Here is a 22,869-nt window from a genome sequence, read left to right as displayed (position 1 = left end):
CAGGGGTCTACGAAGACCTCCAAGGGGTCTACGAAAGGGAAAACATAAATTGGGGGTATATGAGATGTCCACGGGGGTCTATGATAATATATTTCATTTAAACAGGTCGTGACTTTAATTTTAACATCAAATTAATTTAATTCTTTTCTTTTGTACCGGAGTTAATCCTTTAAACATTTATCCTGCTATTCAAACGAAAAATTGTTATATTTAATTTTAATACTTATTTAACTAGCTTAATTTTGTCTACATGTAACTAATGTTTAACAAAGAGAATGTAGACTGTACAGCGTTGATTATTTAAAATTGAGATTTATTCTTTCCTTGTCCTACTAGCGGTTGCCTACTTGCCTTTTTATAACGATATGAAACCAACGACGCAGGAAGATCATTTGAGACAATTCCACCCTAACAAAATAGATGAAGATTTGATAAACTTTAGAACACTCAAAGATAAAGAATACACCCACAAAATCTCTCTTCGACATCATTTAGAGAAGATGATAGTTTGCGAGAGTCTTACAATATCTTTAATTAATCTAAATTGTCCTACGTACATTTCATTATATCAGTGGTTCCCAAACTTTTTTGTCTGGTAGACCCCTTGCCATGTTTTCTGGATTTCGGTAGACCCCATACTTAACTTGTATTGGATTTTTGCAAATTCATCAAAAATCTTTTTAAGCAAATTTCTAACTGTAGTGAGTTAAAGAGTGAAAAACTAATTAAAAGCTACACATTAAGTTAAGTACCTAGTGAGCACCTAAACCAGTCAGCTTTGGGCAGGAAGGGCTCATTAGACTTGGCTTGCAGCCTACCTAGCAGAAAGAAAACTGAATTCAAACTGTGCTGCCTTCACTGGCGAATCCAGAACTTTGGAGTGGGGGGCGATTTTTTTCCAAGCCCTAACCCTAACGCCCAGTAAACCCTAACCCTATGCATAAACGTGCGTACAGCATATATATATATTTATATATATTCGATATATGAGAATAAAATAAGACTGTTTCTCAATGTTCGGCGAAAAAAAAAACAGAACCAAAAACAGCCATGTTGAGGCCTTTCGCTTGCAAACATGGGGGTCTGGGAGAGCGCTGTAAGCTCCCTCAGTGGGGTTCGGGGCGAAGCGTTTTCTTGCATTTTTCAAGGCTGAAACGCATTCTCCTGACATCTACAGCTCATTACTTATTAGTGGGGTTCGGGGCGAAGCCTCGACGCCAAAAGCGTTTTCTTGCATTTTTAATGCTGAACCGCATTCTCCTGACATCTACAGCTCATTATTTATCAGTAGGGTTCAGGGCGAAGCCCCGACTACAAAAGCGTTGTCTTGCATTCTTCAATTCAGAAACGCATTCTCCTGACATCTACAGCTCATTATTTATCAGTACCGACTACAAAAGCGTTGTCTTGCATTCTTCAATTCAGAACCGCATTCTCCTGACATCTACAGCTCAATATTTATCAGTAGGGTTCAGGGCGAAGCCCCGACTACAAAAGCGTTGTCTTGCATTCTTCAATTCAGAAACGCATTCTCCTGACATCTACAGCTTTTAGACAATTTAATCTTTTATTAAATTTTTTTTTTTGGTCGAGATAAATGATAGCAGTGGTCACGGGCGGAAATTCTTTGTGGGAGAGCGTTACAATAGAAACAAGAAAAACATTAAAAATACTTTTTCAAGAAATCAAAGAAATCAAAGAGAGTTCGTTGTTTAGCAGGGAATTGTCGAAAGAGTTTGTTGTTTAGCAGGGAATTGTCGAGACAGTTTGTTGACTCTTATTTACTGAAGAATGACAGTTGTGATCTTAAGGTCAATTTTCCAAGGACGTTGTTGCTTGTTCGTTGGTCTGTAGCTTTAGACAATTACTACAACTATCAAATTCTGTGTGAAATAAACTTTAAAAAAAAACTCTCTTTGAAACATACTTGAATACAGCTTTTATTTATAACTGTACATACATTCATATTTAAAATACATTTTAACTTACTATAAAATCACGTTTAGGCTGTCTCACGCCTCTGGTTTATCTCTACCAAATATCACTTGAATAACGCAAGACCACCTTGTGGTTTTATCAGAAACTGCCCAGCCTGCTCTACCATGGCATCCACTCTACTTCCCTCGTGGTTACCTCATAAACAAGTACACCCACTAAATAAGAATGGAGGAGTTTCTAAGGGGAAAAAAGGAATAGCCAAGAGAGTGCTGAAGTTTGACCTCTACAGTTCGACCTCTACAGTTTGACCTCTGCAGTTTGACCTCTACACTTTGACCTCTACAGTGATGGATTGTTTACGTTTGCATGGAGCTCTCCAGCAAGTTTGTTCAGCTTCAGATCACCAATATGTGTTAGCAATACTTCCTTAGCTGTCAAACTGTAGACAAATATACAAACCACCCAGGTAGTAATGAAGGGTTATCAATGAATCTATATTTTGTTATTAGTGGTTAACATTATTCAGAAATCTTGAGATTGGGATCCCAAATGAAAAACAAGCAAACTATTTGACAAGAAAAAGATGTCATGATATTTTTAAAAAAGTTTTTAATAAGGGTAATTTAGCCATTCGTTTAGATCAGTCTTGTGATTAAATTTGTAATAGATCTAGACTAACAATAATAATGAGCAATAAGAAAGGGCATATCTGTGCAAATGTTTCCGTGATCGCTTTTTGCAGAAATGCAAAAAAATTTTTTTTTTAAATTAACAACTTGTTCACTCAGGGCACACGCCAACTAAAGGAGAGTAATTCAACTTATACCACCACATCTGTCAAGTACGATTTCTTTCCCTTGTTCGATACCAAAATAATAATAAATAATTAATTACCAATAGTTAATTAACTTATTGTTTTTTTTTTAAATTGATTCCTGTTTTGTCAGTTACAAGAAATAATTGTGCGAAATTTCAACTTGATCCGAGATTGGGTTTTGGAAAAAGTGGACAAACTTTTGAACAATCTTTGTAGACAAATATCTTCACACATTGGAAAGCTTAACTAAGGGAAAGAATCACTGCCATATGTCTTAAAACTGTTGGAATGTAATATGTTTACCTATTGAAAATTAATTACCACTTATTAATTAACTAATTTCTCAATTTTTTATTGGTTCATTCCTTGTCATCGACTATGAATAATAATGCGAATTTTCAACTTAATCGGAGACTGAGAAGTGAGAGAAAAACGTGTACATGTCATATGAATGGGAAAACTCCACATGTTCAGGCAAAACTCTCATTAAATAGAAGTTATTTCCCTTTTTCCATGTTTAACAAAATAATTAAATTACCAATAAATAAAAAACTAATTGTTTTTGTTTTTATTGATTCGGGTTTGATTGATACAACTAATAATCATTTAAAGCTTCAACTTCAAACTTGGGTGTGGAAGAAATATATATATATATATATATAGTTCGTCCATCGTAGTTTGATGATGACCACCTTTTTCATCCAGGGGGCTGAGGGCCCTGCACTGGTGTTCTAAGCCTCCCCATGTGGCTGGTGAGACCTATGTGAGCCCGGAATGTTCAGCTGCACACTGGTCAGGTTATTCCATCTGGAGATAGTGTCATTTGTTTTGCTTTTCTTCTCTGGCGCTTTTCTTCTGCCAACGCTGTTCTCTTTTCCTCATCAATTTGTGAACCAGCTCTCACAGCTCGACGCCATGATGCTCTGTCACGTGCTCCTGTCTCCCAGGTGGCTGGGGTTATGCTGAACACTTTTCAAAGATGCTTTGAGGGTGTTTTGAGAGTTTTTGGACCATCCATAGATCTCTGTAGCGATAGACTTGAAATCTTAGCAGTTTTCGATAGCACAATATAAGAAAATTAGGCTAACAGAAATTACTTTTAAGCCATTTGACGTTTAAGGCGGATTTTAGTGGTAACATATTGTGAAATATGGTAATCAAATAACCAACTAAGATTATAAGCAAGAATGAACGGTCCTTATTATGTCTGTTTGGTAATAATTATGACAATATATTAATAATTAATACATAACTTTTACACCTTTTTTAAACCTGTAAATAAATAGATTTATTGTATATAATGTTATCACCTGTAGCGGTGCACACGTGTACACCTATATGGTCAAGAAAAGAGGTTAGAGATTTAATACTTCTGAAATATGAAAACTTACAAATAAAAAAAAGCCCACAAAAGAGGCAAGAGGATATTTGAAACATTATCTCAATGGAAACAAACAGGAAATGGCTTTGTCTCATATATTTGCGTGAATATCCGAGAAATGATTTTGTATTATTTCCAAACTTTGAAAACTAAAGATCATTACTTTTCTATTTCTATTCAGTAAAGATTGATTGGGGCGACTCAATTACAGCTTGAAAAGGATATTACGTGCATAAAATGTCTCTCTCTATCTATAATCTATATATACATACATAAATCTATATATATATAGGTCTGTGATTTAGTTGGAGGAGGGTTTTAAACTCAAAACCCCTTTTTGCTATGCTCATTGAACCTGGTGACTGTCGGTTGCTTTATTCTGTTATTAAAGATGAGGTTTTATATTAAACAAACATTACGGAGGGGGGTTTAAATTCAAAGTTCTCTCATGGCTACGCTCATGGAATTTGGTGACTTGTATTATTTTTTCTTTTATAGAGGAGATGGTGTTTAAACTATAACCCCCCTTGGCTGCGCTGGGGCAAGTGATGCTTTAACATTAGAATCTCACCTACGCACAAGAATGCAATTAAAAACGCTTTTGACTTGAACAACGGGAACTCAAACAAAAGATCCCAATATAAGAAAAATGTTAGCAATAAGCTACACATCTCCTCATGGAACTTAATTCCAAATAAAGAAATCAAAAAGGGAGGCAATGGAAACGCTTATGGAGTACACTATTTCTACGGTCACGTCCCTTGGACCGTAACAGAACTTGTAATAAAACCACGAAGAACGCATCCGGAAATAAGAACTAGACAGGTGATCAATGTATGTTGCCCTACTCTTCAACGCAAATTTGGCAAGAGACAAATCTCAACAGAACAGACAATACTAAAAGGAAAAAAAAAATCAACAAAACATAACTTTAAAACAAATCTAATATACTAATGATTTAACTTCTAATTATGAAAATTACATATAAATACATATTACCTTCTAATTATGTAAATTACATAAAATACATGCATATAATTTTTTAATTTGATTGCTACTTCTTATGAAGTAAAAAAAGTTCAGACCTAAATATAATAATAATAATAATAATAATATATATATAATATATATATATATATATTATAACTGTTTATAACAAAATAGAAGTAAAAGCCAATACACACTAGAATGTTAATGTCGATAAGTTAAATTTCAAAGGTAGGACTACAACTTATAGATCTATGATGTAGAGTTATTGACCACACTACGTATTTATTGCCATATTTCTATTACCATAAAGTCTATCAGATGTCTGTAAATTCTAATGGTATAGGACAGTGTTGAGCAAACAACGGCCCGCGGCTTAATCCTACCCACCGTACGTTTTGTGTTTATAACACAACTAACTTCAGTAGATCGTAAGACATGCAAGAAGGGAGACATGAAAAGTTATACGGATCAACACTTCGTTGAATTAAAATAATTCTGACATTTTTGTAATGGTAAAGGGGATACAACAATGACAATATTCCTTTAATTTTTGTCATCTCTAGTTATGCCCCTTAATTTGCCTTTCCTGTGTGTTAGAGAGCAATGATGAAAGTTAATAAGTCGTTAAGAACAGATTGTTATGATTGTGTTAGAAAAACTAACACAGAATTAAATGTAGTTTAGAAAAAAAAAATCTTGTGTATTGATGAAATGATATGACTGTAATTCAATTATAAACAGAGTTTGTTGTTTGTAGTTAGGCCCTATGTACAAATATTTATTTTTTTATTTTTTTTTAATAGATCTATCGAATTTATTAACAAAAATTTATTTTATACATCGGTCACATAATAAACTTAACATAAAAAAAATAAAAGGTCTTTGCATACATTATCATCTCATTAAATACGATTGTGATGGCCCGCTTCAGTTTTGAATATGAAGGCAGGATTCCGAAGAACAAACAACATAAATAAAATATTTCTTAATACAAAAACATAACAATCCATACGACTACAATTTCTCAAAATATCCCAAACCTAGACCATAGACTCTAGACCAGGGGTCGGCAACCTTCCGAGTCGGAAGAGCCAAAAATTACAATTTACAAACTTTTTTACATTTTAAAGAGCCACAACGTTTTTTTTTTCTTTCCAACCATACGTAGTACTCACATTACTATTTTTTTTAATGAAAAAAAAAAGAATCTTTTCATTAGACAAAATATTTATTTATTCATATATAGGCCTAAGTAGTGTTTTCACAGCAAAAGTAGATAATATATATATATATATATATGGCATTATTAGATAATTGCTTTGTTTATGTTGGTAGCAAATAAAGCAGTTAAACATTTATTAGCAACACTAACTTGTACTTCAATAACAAGCAATTAAACAAATTCAATGGGAGCGATGGCTTTGGTTTTAGAAAATTTGTATACATTTGGCTCATAACTTGTTGTTTTTAGTTTCAAACACGACTCTTAATTTTCATTTGTTTGTTGACTTCTTACTTTTAATAATATCATGCAAGAGAAAGCTTGCTTGGACGAATATGTAGATCAGAATAAAGCACTCGAAATGTCAACATCTTCACCTCAATGTTGCAGACTGGAAGATTATTCCTTGCGCCGAATCAACTCGAGGCATTTTTTTAAAGATGTCCACTTGTTGCGTTACGTACATGCATTTCTGGACTTTCAACTCTTCCAACTTGCTTTTCAACTCTTTAAATTTTCAACTCCACAAAGTTTTACTTTCACTCAATGGCATTTCTAGAAATCAATTATCAATTTCAAATGGATCAATGTGGATTTCGTTACTATATATGTTGATTTACTAGTAATGCTAAAATGATTTTGTTAGTTTGTAATTCTTTATAACTGTCATAGAAAACTGTCAACAAATTCATCTTTGAATTATTTATTTTTTGTAACTGTGCTGAAGTAATTCGTGTCGACAGTTGCACTGATATTATCGCGATAGTTCTTTAGACATTAAATAAAAAAGTAAATTACCGCTCTTCTGCAATAATTTTTTTTTTTAAAAGAAGCCAAATCTTCTACCCAAACATAGGCTGGGTTTCCATTTCTTTGTGGTTTAACATTCAGCTCATTTAAGTTCGCTGTTATGTAAAGTTAACATTTTGCAACCTTTTGCTGTTCTCTAATTCAGGGTGATAAATATCTTGTTTTATTGAGGAATGTATTTAATTCATTCAAGCACAAACCAAAACGTTTCAACACCTTTGGAAAGCCATCTCACACTTTATTGTGAAGGAGATCGTAATATGGAGTTTCCATTTCGCTTAAGAATTCTTTAAACTGACGATGGTTAAGTGCTTTTGACAAGATGCTATTAACAATCTTGATTACCAAACTTATGACCTCAACTATTTCGGCCTGAATCGTTTGGTCAAAAAGCGCTTCTTGGTGTATTATTCAGTGAAACGTAAGAATTTCGCAATTTATTTTGCTTCGAAGAATCGTAATTGCTCCTTTATTTTTTCCTGTCTGGCTCAATCAGTTGTTATTTAAACGATTTTAATGTCTTCAAGGTATTTTTACTCGGCATACGCTCTATCACCCCCTCTAGTTTGTCTCCAGAGCGGTAGCAATCCAAGTTCTTCTTTTGGAACTTGGGAAGACATACATGACAAAAGCGTCAACTTATCCTGTCTTTTATGTTGCCAATTCAACTATAGCAAGTGACAAGACAGAAGAATATTGAATATCTTCCACCTGCAAATATGTTACATTTAAAGACATTTTAGCTATTCTATCTTATACTGTTTTAGCTTTGATTTTGTTGAAGTTTTTTTTTTCGAAATCATGAAAATATTTTCCAGATGCACGTATAAAGCAATCTTTGACATACCATATGTAAATGGTTTGCCTTTTTTGTGCAATTTCTAGTGGTACGTACTGGTATCCAACCCAGATCAGCATTACTTATAGATTGCTTCTAACTTTGAGAAGATAATTCGCTTCTAACTCATTTACCTGAAACAATAAACTATACGTCACAGCCAAAAGCGAATTAAAGCGTACATAGAAGCATCAGACGACGGCGTCATTCAAGAGCTTCCGACGGACTGGTTACAGTGACGACGCGTGTAATGGGGAAGGGGTGTGGTGAAAAGCGAGTACAAGTGGCTGAAGATAGAATCAGTGCCTAATCCTCGTTAAACGATTCAGAACTTTTTGAAAAAAAAAAATTCGATGAAATAAATAATATTTACGTATGGAACGAAAGAGCCGCAGCTTCACATCCAAAGAGCCGCATGTGGCTCGCGAGCCGCAGGTTGCCGACCCCGGCTCTAGACTAAAAAAAAAAAACAACTAGACCATACATTTCTCTTTTAGATAGCTTTTATCAAATTTATCTAATCTGCCAAAAATTTAAGATATTATTTCTCCTAAACCCAATCTCAGAGATCAAGCTGAAATTTCAGCACCAATTATTTGTTTTACCTGACAACACAAGAATCAAATAGGAAATAAAAGTAAATAGTTTTTGATAATTATATATTACGTATCAAACAAGGAAAAGAAATTTTACTTGACTGATCTGGTGGTATACGTTGAATTAGTCCCCTTTATACTTTACAGGCCGCAGCTTTAAAGTTTGAATCTAACAATAGATAACTATTTAACCTACTATTTTTATAAGCACTCCCCTGGCACAGTGGCTATTGCGTAAGCTTGAGGAGGTTAAGGAGCGCGAGTTCGAATGCAAGTCGTTAATCTTTTTTTTAATACATGCATTTAAAATGAGATCAGTAACATTCACTCAGATACGCCGTTTTTGAGAAAGCAAAAAGCATGAAATTGCACTAAACCAAAATAATTGGTAAAAATAGTTGTAATCACTAGTCACTCAGATTTATTATTGTTATTATTTATTATTTTTAGTCTAGATCTATTAAAAATTTAATTACATGACTGGCTTATCTAGACTGCATTTGTTTTGTACATCAGATGCACACACCAAAAACATGGCTTATCTAGACTGCATTTGTTTTGTACATCAGGTGCACACACAAAAACATGGCTTATCTAGACTGCATTTGTTTTGTACATCAGGTGCACACACAAAAACATGGCTTATCTAGACTGCATTTGTTTTGTACATCAGGTGCACACACAAAAACATGGCTTATCTAGACTGCATTTGTTTTGTACATCAGATGCACACACAAAAACATGGCTTATCTAGACTGCATTTGTTTTGTACATCAGATGCACACACAAAAACATGGCTTATCTAGACTGCATTTGCTTTGTACATCAGATGCACACACAAAAACATGGCTTATCTAGACTGCATTTGTTTTGTACATCAGATGCACACACAAAAACATGGCTTATCTAGACTGCATTTGTTTTGTACATCAGGTGCACACACCAAAAACATGGCTTATCTAGACTGCATTTGTTTTGTACATCAGATGCACACACAAAAACATGGCTTATCTAGACTGCATTTGTTTTGTACATCAGATGCACACACAAAAACATGGCTTATCTAGACTGCATTTGTTTTGTACATCAGATGCACACACAAAAACATGGCTTATCTAGACTGCATTTGTTTTGTACATCAGATGCACACACAAAAAAACAAACAATTTTAAGTTTTTCCGCCATGTATGAAAAAACATTTCTTGTTTTCTACTAAGATCATGATAATCGATTTTATTTTTCATATGGGCCGATTCCACTGAAATTAGCTCCATTCTTTATGGCTCCACAGTGGAGATTAATTCCACGTGCTATAGTGTACACTCTGGCTCCACTACTCCCAGGACATGTAGCTGTAGTATAGTTGAAGGCTGTGTACTCCATATCGTCGGTGGCTTCACTGTCTTCCATTACAAACATGCTTTTCTGAATCCAATGGCCAAAAGTGATCTGCTTGGAACAACCGTGTGGATGAGACACAATGAAGTTAAACGTTTCTTCTTTTGGCTTTTGAAACTTGTTTTTAACAATCAACCAAAGTCTGAACCTTTTTTCTATCAGTTGAAACAACGTGTCACCAATGGGTTCACATGTCACATAGCACAGCTGGCATTCGTCTCTCACAATGTTGAAAAAATGTGTTTCCATTTTACCGAGAGTGACCAGTGGACTTGATGGTTCATCGTAGAACAATCTGCAGGTTGTGTTGCTAGCCTCGACATCGTCAAATACAACATGTGCGCCTGTCAACACATATATACGCCACCATGTCCTACTGGGGTTATCTGAGTGCTGACATTTTTCACATGGACAAGTATTGCATATTGGTTTAGGTTGTACCAAAACTGAATCTGTAATTGAATCATACTCAAATCCTTCAATGTATTTAGTAAGCGATAACGCTCCGCTTCCATATCTTTTATTTTTAAGTTCCCTCTGGTTGTAAAAAGGATAAGAATATATGATTCGACCATAATGAGTCTCCATCATGTAAGACTTAGGTCTGTTAGGGCTGGTACCCTGTACATCTACACGAACAGTTAGTTCGGCACAAGATTTCATCCACTGATACATGTCATTGTCTCTATAAGGTTCAGGAATGTGTCCAAGCCGAAAGGTTTGTATAGATATAAACTGTTCATGACCTGGGTTTTTCTCGCAGTCTCGAAGATGATTGTGTAGGTCAGCCTCCACTTGCAGTCCTTCTTCCAGCACAAAACATTCACATTGATCTGTACAATTAAAAAAAAAAAAAAAGCTTGACATTATTTATAAGATATATTTTTTGTTGTTGTAAAAAGAATTAGCTGTATTCTAATCGTAAATGCATTTATTGTTTTATTATACATAACTACTGGCTATTTAATCTAGTAAAAAATGAATATGGACCGACAAAGAAAATAATGATTCTAAGTTTGAAATAAGCGAGCTCGATGATAAGAAAGAAATTGGGGGTGGGAGGTGAGGTGTCACGTTGCCGATGACCTGTTACAGGTCATTTTTGTCGATATAGTCAATAGTAAACAACTCGTGTTTTCCCCCTGTAGCTTAATTGAGAACCGGACAATTCTTGTTTTATATTATTCCAAAGCTTCTACCAACTCACTCTGTCCGTCTAGTACACGTTCTTTCTCCCACACCCAATGTCGGATAAGGCTGAAATTTTGGACAGTTATTTCTTTTACATACCAACACAAGAATATTTTTTTTTAATTAACCAATTATAATATTTTATACAGTATATATTATAATATATATTATAATATATATATATATATATATATATATATATATATATATATATATATATATATATATATATATTATAATATAATAATATTGATAATTAACTATTTTGTTTTATATCTCGAACAAGGGAAAGAAATTCTCCTAGACTGATAAAGTGGTATAAGTTCAATTAGTCACCTTATTGTTTGAAGAAAAAAAAAATACAATGAACTATAATACGTTGAGTGTAGTACAAAGAATCCTTCAACATCTTGTGTTTAGAACTGTGTTTTTGTCATTTTAATAAATATTTAAAGTCTGTAGGCATTTGTGATGAAAAGTGTATTTTCATTAAAAAAAAAATGATGTAGTGAGTAATTCGGCTTCTAACGCCTTCATAAAAGCAATCTTATACCACACTTACACCTTTTTTGCAACTTAGTCTAATTGTATGCATGGTGGGTACCACTGAAATGCAGTCTCAATTCCTCTAGTAATTTGGTTGAGGTGGCGTCATAATATGTTGTTGTTTTTTTAGGATTGGTCTACCTCTTTTCAAGTCACTTCTTCATGGAGGAGCCTTGGTGGGTGGGTTGACAGCTGATATAAAAAAAAAACGGCTTTAACGCTTTTCCTATAAATTTAACAGCTCATATATATTGCCGAGAAAAGAATTACTTGCTCGATGCCACACGGGGAAAACTCTAGATGTTTTAAATTAAAAATAAATAAATGTAAATTTGGCTTGACTAGACTTACAAAAAACAACAACTATACAGGGTAAATTTAAGGTTGCTTCAACTTATTGAAAGAATATCTAAGCTTTACTAATATTTTGTTACGTAAATCTAATATAGATTACCTCTAGATATAGAAGGAGATCTAAATCAAAATAAAGTCATATGAGTTTTAAATCAGACTTCTAGGTCTAGGATTAGATCTGGATGTCCATATAATATCACTATCACTATCACTAAATAATCACAAAAGAATGAATTCCCGCTGGCAGAATGCCCAAATAAGCTAAAATTAAAACAGTTTTAGAACAAAAAAAAAAGAAACATTATGAAATGATTGCATCTGGTATAGATTCCATTAGAGATTTAAAGTAACAATAGTGAAAAGATTGTAATACTTATATAGGTTATGGCTGAAATAAATATGAATACTTTTAATTTTATACTGTTCATAACTGCTGTATAATAAAATGCACAAAATTGCCAGTCACAAATTTTCGTTTCATAAAGCTCTTTTATTGTCCAGTCCATATATTTTATGTCTATGGTTAAAATATACGTTGATAGATCTGACGATGTCAACTGGTTTGAACCAAATATTATTTTAAAATTGTTGTTTTTTTTTTATTTATTTTTTTTTATATTTTAAGTTGTATAATAGAGATATTGTCTTTTTACAAAAATATATCATTTAAAGTTTTTTTCTTGTTAAAGTTTCTAAACCATTTTGGCGTCGGTGGGGAGAATAGTTTTCTTGTCTTTCTCTATTAGGGCTATTCTACAAGTTGATTCAATTTTAACTTTTTGCGGGCGATTCCCACATTGCTTGCTGGAGTATAAGTGTATTCTCTAATTCCTAATTTTGTTTTCAATATTTCTATGCTAAAAGAATTTGATTAACATTAAAGTATGCCTGGCGCATATAATTTGATTAATTTAAAAATTGTAATTTCTAATACTTATTTATTTTTTAGGTTCAGTACTTCTTATCTTATCTTATAAAATACAGACGTTAATTAAAAAAAAAAAGATGATTACGTCCTAGAGGCAAAGTGAGAAATATAGAATCATTTCGCTCTTTGCTGTAACAGTCTATTCTGAACAAGAATTTCTACTTCTTTTATTTCGTTCTCTGAGGCAGTCTTCACCGTTGATTCTCTGTGATGAATATGTATTTATTTATAGCTGGTCATTATCCTCATTGTGATATTTGTATTTATATTTTTTTGTTACTGATTGATGCGGCTTTAAATTCTACGCCTGAACTCTTGAAGCTAGTGAATGCCATTTTTTTTTCAGAATGTCATTTCCAATAATTTGGAAACAAAGTCCAGGAAATCCCGCTTGAGTTGGAAATACTTTTTAAAAAAATTCAGCCACATGAGAAGACCCAAAACCGAAATGCAAAGCCCTCAGCCTCCTGGTTGACAAAAATGGTCATCTAATTAAGAAGGACGGACTATATATAATGTGAAAGTAGAGGAGTATGTTACCTATACGGAATGAGAATGTGTTTAACTTGTTTGAAGAATGACAACAAACAGCCTGTAAAATAAAAAAAATGACATATTTATTTCAGAAACAATATAAATCAACAAAAAATATATTTAACCTTCTCTGGATTTACTCAAACTTTTTAATTACCGATATATATTATATTGTGTTCATCCTCTAAAGAAATAGTCTGGCATATACCATATTATGTTCATCCTCAAAAAAATAGTCCGGTATATATTATATTATCTTCATCCTGTAAAAAATAGTCCTGTATATACCGTATATAATGTTCAAACTTTCATGTAGATTGAATCCTTAAATAACATTTTATTCTGAAACGTTTTAAAGGCATCACTACAAGGCAGACTGTTAAGCTAAGTTGGAAAGTCTTTCGGACCCACCATAGTCATCGTACACCTTCAAAAGAGCCATGAGGAGAACAGATCGGAGTGATGCAAAAGCTGAGATTAGACAAATACGTGACCAAAATTTTGGACAAATGTCCTGCGATACCCTAATTGGTATCTGAATTAGGTGAAAGTAAAGATGGTTGTCGTTGTGCTGGTCACAAGACTGACAGGCTCGTTTTCGACATGTTTCTGCCAAATAGTCCTTAGTACTAGAATTAGAGAAAAGTTTGATAGATGAAGTAGATTGACAGACAGACAGATAGTTAGATACATAGATTGTAGATTATACCCTAAATGTAACGTAGCTATTTAAATCTTTCCACTTACGCTACTTTCCACAAATATTGTGCATCTCCTGGACGGATCATCTGTTGTGGTTTTAAACTAAAAATCTCTGGAGTTGTTTTTATTTTAAATTCAAAACCCCATTTAGCTACGGTAATAGAACTTAATAACTGTAGTTTGCTTTAGAGTAATATTGAAGATAGAGGTTTTCCACCTCAAAACACTCTGTACGGGAATTTTAAACTCAAAACCATCTGGAGGGGTTTTAAAGTTTTAAAAAAGCCATCTGTATGAGAGGGGTTTAAACTCAAAAACCCAAATAGGATTGGCTACGCTCAAATAATTTTGGTGTGTACTTTGCTTTTTTTATATTGAAGAGGTATTTTTTTAGCATCAAACCCCTCTGAAGGGGGGTTTAAACTCAAAACCCCTTTTAGCAACGCTCATAGAATTTTGAGTGCGTAATTTGCTTTTTTTCTTACACTGGAGGGGGTTTAAACTGAAAACCCCTTTGACTACACTCATAACATTTTGAGTGCATAATTTGCTTTCTTTTTATTATTAAAGAGGTATTTTTACCTTCAAGCTCCGCTGACGGGGGGTTTAAACTTAAACTCAAAACTGAGTCAAAACCCATTTAGCTACGCTCATAACATTTTGAGTGGGTAATTAGCTTTTTTTATATTGATGAGGTATTTTTTCGCTTCAAACCCTACTGAAGAGAGGGGGGGGGGTAAACTCAAAACCCCTTTGGCTACGCTCATAGAATTTTGAGTGTGTAATTTGCTTTTTTTGATATTGAAGAGGGGGTTTATCGTAAATTTTGGAGAGCGAAATCCCCACCCCCTTAGGACCCCCCACCCCGAAAAAAAATCCTGGCTACGCCCATGTATTGAACACAAAGGGATACATAATGTTAATACTGTAATAACTGAAGGGAGGCAACTCAACGAGGACATAGCCGTTTATTTACACGGAGACATGACAAACACAAAGGACATCTGCCTTGAGCACAGCATCTCCATATTGGCTCTAGACTTGGGCGGAAATCGTTAGTCCCCTATGTCAACATCCGACTTGTCTGGTCACTGATAGTGCGCACCTTCTTTCTGCACTATCTTGGATGGCGGTGCGCATGGCAAAGTCATAACATTGCCCCCGTCGTAGCACTTTTCCTCCCGAAAAGAAACACTGCAGCTGACGTTTGACAGTTCAGGTGGAGGTCGATCAGTGGGAGCCACAGGCGGCAGGGAGAGTGTTCCCCACGAAGCCATCCGCATTGTTTTCCTCCAGTGCCGCTTTCTCTTTCTCCAGTTGACCAGGCTGTTGTTGTGACGATGACTTGGCCGTTTGACACACAAAGAGATAGTGTCGAGCACTGTTTTCTTCAGCACAGCCGTTGATCGGACACGCTGTCTCAGCAGACCTTCCCGACAGACGCCTCTCAAGGGAGCTGCAGGCTCACATGCAGCCACGTTGCAAACAAAGTCCAATGCACCGCAGTCATCCTCAGACAACAGTCTTACGTCCAGAAGATAGGTCTCTTCAGGTTCAAGTGGAAAATGTCTTCCTCTTGACAGATCAGATTTAGAGTGGTTTGATTGACATTCATCTATGCCAATGTCGATTATGATGGTAGAAGTACATATGCCCTGTTGGTGGTTTTCTTGGCATCTAGATTATATGTGTGATGCGCCGCACGTACAGTTCATGCTAAACTTCTGGATGCAGTTGTCAAGCTTCGAATTTCTCTCGTGAGCACCGACAGATAGGCAGAGGTCTTATAGGTCCATAGCAACAGGCTTGAACGCAGACCCAACGTTGTTTTGCTCCGTCCTTCTCATTGAGGTACTGGTAACAGGTACAACAGGAACAAACGCTTCATGCACGTAACAGTCTTCAGTTTCTTCATTTGTCTCTTTTCGTTCGACTCGGTACATCCCGTTGAGATCATCACAGCAATTGCCATCGCGTTTCTCGTCTTGAAAGTCACAACCACAAGACTTGCCCACAACACAGACACAGACAGCGCTCAAATCCCCAGCGTCTCCGTCACCACTGTTTGTGCAACCACAGTCTTGACCACGCAACTTCTTGACCAACGAGTCTACAGGCAACTGCTCCTTTACCAACGAGTCTACTCCTTCTTTCAGCTGAGACACCATTTTATCTACCTTGTTCCCCATACTGTTAATTTGTTCCCACATTGCATCAATACCTTCATTTATCTTGCCAATAAGCTCATAAATCATAAATCAGCTTCCCCCCCCCCATTCATCCTAGAAAAAAAAAAGGAGCAGGTCAAGTGAAGTTTTATAAAGAATCAGACAGCACAGGACAAAACAACATTGCGAGGGATATTTGATGTACGTTTGTCCAGGGCGTGACTAGCTTCGTGTTAAGTACGCTATCTTGTCCATGACTTTGTTTTTCACATGAAAGGAGAATTTAGATCATTTTGACTCTAGAAGAAAAAAGTTAGCGGAGACGTTTTAAAATTCTTTTTAGAACTCTCTAGTCTAGCGAAAACGGCACACAATTTAAAAGGTACCACTCTTTGACTGACTCGTTGATCAAGAGATTTCTTAAACTGTCGTACGGATTAAAATGAAATTTCGTACAGGTTTTTTTTTACTACCTAGGCGCTAAATAAGAACCAGTTTTTACATATTTACAACATGACCACCGCTATTCGTGAAAAACACGAAAGCTTTCTTTCAAACCATAGTATTGTTTTTTTCTGTATTTTCCAAAAAAAAAAAAAAAAAAAAGGGCCGTAGTCCATATATAAAGAAATTTTTAAAACAAATTGATAAAAAGTGTAAAACTAACAAATATGCAATACAAAGAGTTAAAAATCTGAAAAAATGTGTAATGATCAATCGGGGATCTATTTTGACGTTGACTAAATTAAAAAAAAAATAATAATTCTAATAGTATTAAAAATAGTATTAAAAAGATACTGATACGGAAAAGGGACATTGGAAACATACTTCTGACACGTAGCTATCAAAGCGCGGACTGTGATACTGATCATACTTTTGTGTCCTGCTGAACAACACTGCTGCCTACTAAGATCCACACATCACAGGGAAAAAGAAAACCACACCTGAATAAAAGAACATTGTTTTCTAAAAAAAAAAAAAAAAAAAAGCTTACCTAAAGGGGAAGAACTCCGTCCTTTAAACTATATCTACTAATAATTTACAAGTTAATTCCCTTATTCGATATCGACAGTATAAGGATTAACTCCCAATAAATATTGACTGCTTGAGAAATTTTGCTTATTGATTCATGTTTTTTTTTAGGTACAATAAATAATTATTTAAAGTATCAACGTTATCGAAGAATGCGTGAGGGAGAGACAGCGTTAACAATTATTTAAGGGGACTAAACCCAACAAAATTAGCCAAATATGTGAATACTGAAGTATTAGTTTCCCTTGTTACTATTTAAAAAATATGAATTACTAGTAATTAATTGTCTAATCGGTTACTAAAACTAAAATAAACTACAATCACCGAATTCTATGATTGTAGCCTAAAGGGGTTTTGAGGATAATCCCCTCCCCTTCCAACAAAAGGAAAAGCAGGTGTCAATATTTTCAGAAAGAACCACAAATTATCAACAACTACAACCATATCTCATGATACAAAAAGAAGAGTCGTGCTCGTGTCAAAAGTGTCGACGATACTGTTGTATTGTTAGTTCGACTAACGACTAAATACCACAAGATACGGAGATTTATTAATGTTATTATTTTTACATTGTTAATATTCATATGTATTGGAGGACCTGATCATTATGAAGATATACCTAGTTAAATCCTAGGTGTCACTCAGGGGCGGACTGAGTGTCAAAATCGGCCCGGGCATTTCCAGATCTCAAACATATCAGAACATCAGGGCGCTCTCTACTAGTGTAGCTCTAAGTCTCTAATATAATTTAAGGTTCATTCACGAATGGTTAGATCTACTTGTTAGAGTACATATGCTAGAAGACTGTTGTTTCTTGCTTTTGATGAACTGTTTTAAACTTTTTTTCTACTCTGGTGATCATGGATCGTCCACATTATGAATTAAGCTATTTATAAAAGACAAAACACTGAATCATTTTTTTTCAAAATAAAATGCTGCACATATTTGAGTGACTGGTTGTTGAGCGACTCGCTAATGACACACAAGTCCTAGGTTCGATCCTTATACTAAACAATTTTTTGTCAAGACCAAATAAAATATATATTGTTATGACTCTACATTGCACACTGTCATTAGGTGCGAGACTGTGCACCATGAGACACAGGACAGAGACACGCTAACAGGAAGTCGAAGATGGCCGATAATTAAATCTAGGGTATAAACCAAAAATAAGTGCTTCTATTATTGGTTCCTCTAGTGGTATATTTGTTATCGCATTACTATAGTTCTATTATTAAACTGTAGTTTTGATATATCCCTTTCGTTGAGGTACGTCGGGCTCGCTGTTGGCTGAGTTACAGCTATATGTTAAATGTTTTCTTGGAGGTTCAGAGTGTGCCCATCTAAACTATTCGATAGCGGATTACAGCGGTGGTTGATTTTGAAACCAATACGATGCCAATCCCAATCGTTCTCATCGTATGACCTCAAAACCATCCATTCGAAGTTTGTTTCTTTGTTTGTTTGTTTATTTGTTTGTTTTCTTGCGGTTGTTGATTTTGAAACCAATACGATGCCAATCCCAATCGTTCTCATCGTATGACCTCAAAACTATCCATTCGAAGTTTGTTTCTTTGTTTGTTTGTTAGTTAGTTTTTTATTGCGGTGGTTGAGTTTGAAACCAATACGATGCCAATCCCACGAATTCTCATCGTATGACCTCAAAACCATCCATTCGAAGTTTGTTTGTTTTTTGTTATCGGTTTAAAAGTCTAACCTACAAGAGTACAAAAGAGAGTTTGTGTTTTCTGTCAAGAACTTGATAGCAGCTCTTGATGGCTAGAGTGGTTCTCACTACTTCGACTAATATAATGTATAAAGGTAATATCAGAGATGACGATAAAGTCAAGAAACACAATATTTAATAATAATTTTAATTCTTATCTCACACTCATGACACAAATTTGTATTTGAAATTGATATATTTATATAGAACTAGGCGTTAACCAACAACATTGAAAATAATTAAATAGAGGTAAGTTGATGTTTATTAATATATCAAGTTAGCCTAAGTTTCATACGACAGTAAGGGCAGTGGCGTAGCATCCATTGCGCGAAAGAGTTCAATGAAGCTGGGCCCAAGACCAATAGGGGCCCACAGCTGTCGCCTAGCAACCATGACGCGAAAGAGGTCATTACGCTTGAGCCAATGACTCATGGCCAGTTGGGGCCCACATTTGATATTAGGTAGAACTTTTGTTTGTTTATTGGAAAACTTTTAAGTCGTTTAACTCTGTTAAGAAGTTGTAAAAACATTGACTTTTAAGACACTATTACTTATATGCAACCATAACTGAATCAAGCGTTATACCAGGGGGAACTGAGTGTCAAAATCGGCCCGGGCATTTCCATACAATCGGGCCCATAAATTACCTATCATGTGATGGGCATCCAAATATAGGCCTACCTGTCCTCAAAATCATTATGTTAAGTTGGAGTGTCGATAATTGTGAGCTCTGTATTTGAAAAAGGGCCTTATTTTGCTTTTAAATTGCCCAAGGTGAAGCCCACTACTAGTAGCGCTGTCTACGGATGTAGGCTATTACGTTATCTCGAAAAGTTTACTAGAACAAATTAGTATTACACTGTAGAGTGATTTCTTTTAACTCAGATGTCCGCTTTTTAAAAAGAGAATATTATAAAACCTTTATCAATTTAATACTTAGTGGCATCCATGCGGACCTTTCGGTGGCCCAACCGGCCCATTTGGGTACCGGCCCACCGGGCATTCGCCCAAAAGCCCATATAGCCAGTCCGCCCCTGGTGTCACTTACAAAGACCGCGTTACAAATGAAGAGATTAGAAACATGATTAATTCAGCAATTGGACCCCACGATGACCTGCTAATCACTGTCAAAAACGAAAACTTAAACTCTATGGCCGCATCACAAAGTCATCATGGCTCGCAAAGACCTTCCTTTAGGGAACAGTAACAGGAAGAAGATGAAGAGGAAGATAGAGAAAGCAATGGGAAGGCAGCATCGAAGAATGGGCAGGCCCGTCAGTGAATGATATTCTATCAAATGAATTGAGAAAGAAGGTTGACAGATCCTGTGTGGTGCCCCAACGGTCCAACAAACGAAGGGATAGGTGAAAGTGAAGTTAAATATGAGCTTGGCCTAACTGATGTTATTGAATGATTATATAATTATCTAGATCTAATTCTTTTGTAAAGGGTCAATCTCTCATTCAAAGACTCAAAAATAGAACTTTTCCCTAAAACAAAAATAATATTTTCTTTAATTCAGTTTTTACTACAGTTTTTTGGGGGTAAATGTAGGTATAAAGTATGACTGATATTATTTTAGTAAGTAATGTAAAACAATAATTAAAACGGTTTGCATAAATATGTTGAAAATATAGTAAATGTAACCATTTCGTATTAAATCGTTTACCGTGTTTTTTTACTATGGATAATAAATAGTTGTTCTCTTCTTCTTCTTCATCGTTCTCATTGTTATGTTGGAGTGTTCAAATGACTAGACCAATACATGAGATGAACTGCGCAGTGGTTTCCAAATCAGGGAGCTCTCCATAGAGTTTTCTTTCTATTGGGGTGATTTGGGGCCAATGTCTTATACGGGCCTCTTGGTAGAGAGAGCAGTTTTGGAGGATGTGGCGGATGCTGTCTGGTGATACTCCACATGGGCAGATTTCACTGGTTCTAAATAGTTGTAAAAATGGTGTATGGTTTAATGAAAAATATCTGCATCGCTGATTTTAAAAATTAAATTTTTCACTTTCAGAAAAAAAAACAATAGCCGTTGCATCGGATCTTTGAAAGGTCTAAAAAATATCATGATGTTGGATTTTCAATATCTGTTCTAGTTCACGAAATCTATATTGGACGGACTGATGGACGGGCAGACAGACCACACAAAACTAATAGCGGCTATTCCCCTTTTCGGTGGCCGCTAAAAATAACAAATAAAGACCGAAAAAATAAAATGAAGCAATGTATTAAAAGGCTCCCTGAAGACCGGCCCTGTATGTATGTATGTGAGTGTGTGTGTGTGTTGGGTAGAAAAAAAAATCCCCTCCAAACCACCAGTGAAAAGAATGCAGGCCACGCCTCTGGGTCTATTTGAATTGTCTCTAATTAACAAATTCTAGAGGGTTCAATGCTATACCTATTTTCTGTTTATTTAATTGCTTTTTTTTTTTTTTTTTCAAGTATCCTGTATTAAGTACCTACAGCGAACCCACTGGAAAAAAAAAATTAAACAAGGGATGCAACCCATGTAAATTTGATACTAAGTTGACATTTGGCCGATTGCTGTTCTTGTTTGTCCGTATCGTCTCTCTCGTGTACAAAACATTGAGTATACAACATTGAATCCTCAATGAAATGAAATAGCTCAACTCTTAATTTCTGAATCATCAATATTGAACTAGAGAATCGGATAAAAGAAATTTCATTTGCTTTGTTTGAACTAGTAAACGGGTAAAAGTAGTTTCACTGCACTCAGTGCTTAGATCGCAAGGTCTGAAAGTAGTTTCACTGCACTCAGTGCTTAGATCGCAAGGTCTGAAAGTAGTTTCACTGCACTCAGTGCTTAGATCGCAAGGTCTGAAAGTAGTTTCACTGCACTCAGTGCTTAGATCGCAAGGTCTGAAAGTAGTTTCACTGCACTCAGTGCTTAGATCGCAAGGTCTGAAAGTAGTTTCACTGCACTCAGTGCTTAGATCGCAAGGTCTGAAAGTAGTTTCACTGCACTCAGTGCTTAGATCGCAAGGTCTGAAAGTAGTTTCACTGCACTCAGTGCTTAGATCGCAAGGTCTGAAAGTAGTTTCACTGCACTCAGTGCTTAGATCGCAAGGTCTGAAAGTAGTTTCACTGCACTCAGTGCTTAGATCGCAAGGTCTGAAAGTAGTTTCACTGCACTCAGTGCTTAGATCGCAAGGTCTGAAAGTAGTTTCACTGCACTCAGTGCTTAGATCGCAAGGTCTGAAAGTAGTTTCACTGCACTCAGTGCTTAGATCGCAAGGTCTGAAACGGAAATTTTCCTTTTTTTTACAGTGCTTACATGGTCTTAAGATCAGAGTGGTCACCAAAATGGTCACCAATTATACTCAGATCGGTCATCAGAATGAACATTAGAGTGATCATCAGAGTGGTCATTACAGTGGTCATAAAAATGATCATGATAATGGTCACCATCAAAGTGGTAATCAGAATGGTCATAAAAGTGGTCATCAGAGTGGTCATCTTAATGATGGCCATCATCGAATTGATCACCGGAGTGGTCATGAACAACGGGGTCATGAGAGATCATCCTCAAAGTTATCATCAGGATGATCATTAGAGTGATCATCATCAAAGTGGTCATTAGTGGTCACCAGTGATCATTAGAAGGATAATTATCAAAATGGTCACCAAAGTTATCCTCATCAAAGTTTTCATTCATCAGAGTGATCATCATC

The 22,869-nt window shown here is 35.3% G+C and overlaps 1 protein-coding gene across 1 annotated transcript; it reads right to left on the bottom strand.

Moving 5' to 3' along the window:
* Window positions 1-9,124: 9,124 nt before the first annotated feature.
* Window positions 9,125-13,976, bottom strand: LOC106066487 (uncharacterized). Its single transcript, XM_056011782.1, has 2 exons — window positions 13,550-13,976; window positions 9,125-10,823 (listed from the first exon to the last, which is right to left on the bottom strand). Exon 2 carries the CDS (start codon window positions 10,663-10,665, stop codon window positions 9,826-9,828), a length of 840 nt encoding a protein of 279 aa, XP_055867757.1. The 5' UTR covers window positions 10,666-10,823; window positions 13,550-13,976; the 3' UTR covers window positions 9,125-9,825.
* Between the last annotated feature and the right edge of the window lie 8,893 nt (window positions 13,977-22,869).

The sequence above is a fragment of the Biomphalaria glabrata genome, chromosome 15 (genome assembly GCF_947242115.1).
Source record: "Biomphalaria glabrata chromosome 15, xgBioGlab47.1, whole genome shotgun sequence".
Taxonomy (NCBI): Eukaryota; Metazoa; Mollusca; class Gastropoda; family Planorbidae; genus Biomphalaria; species Biomphalaria glabrata.
The sequence above is the reverse complement of the archived record's forward strand: the minus strand, read 5'-3'. Positions and strand labels throughout refer to the sequence as shown.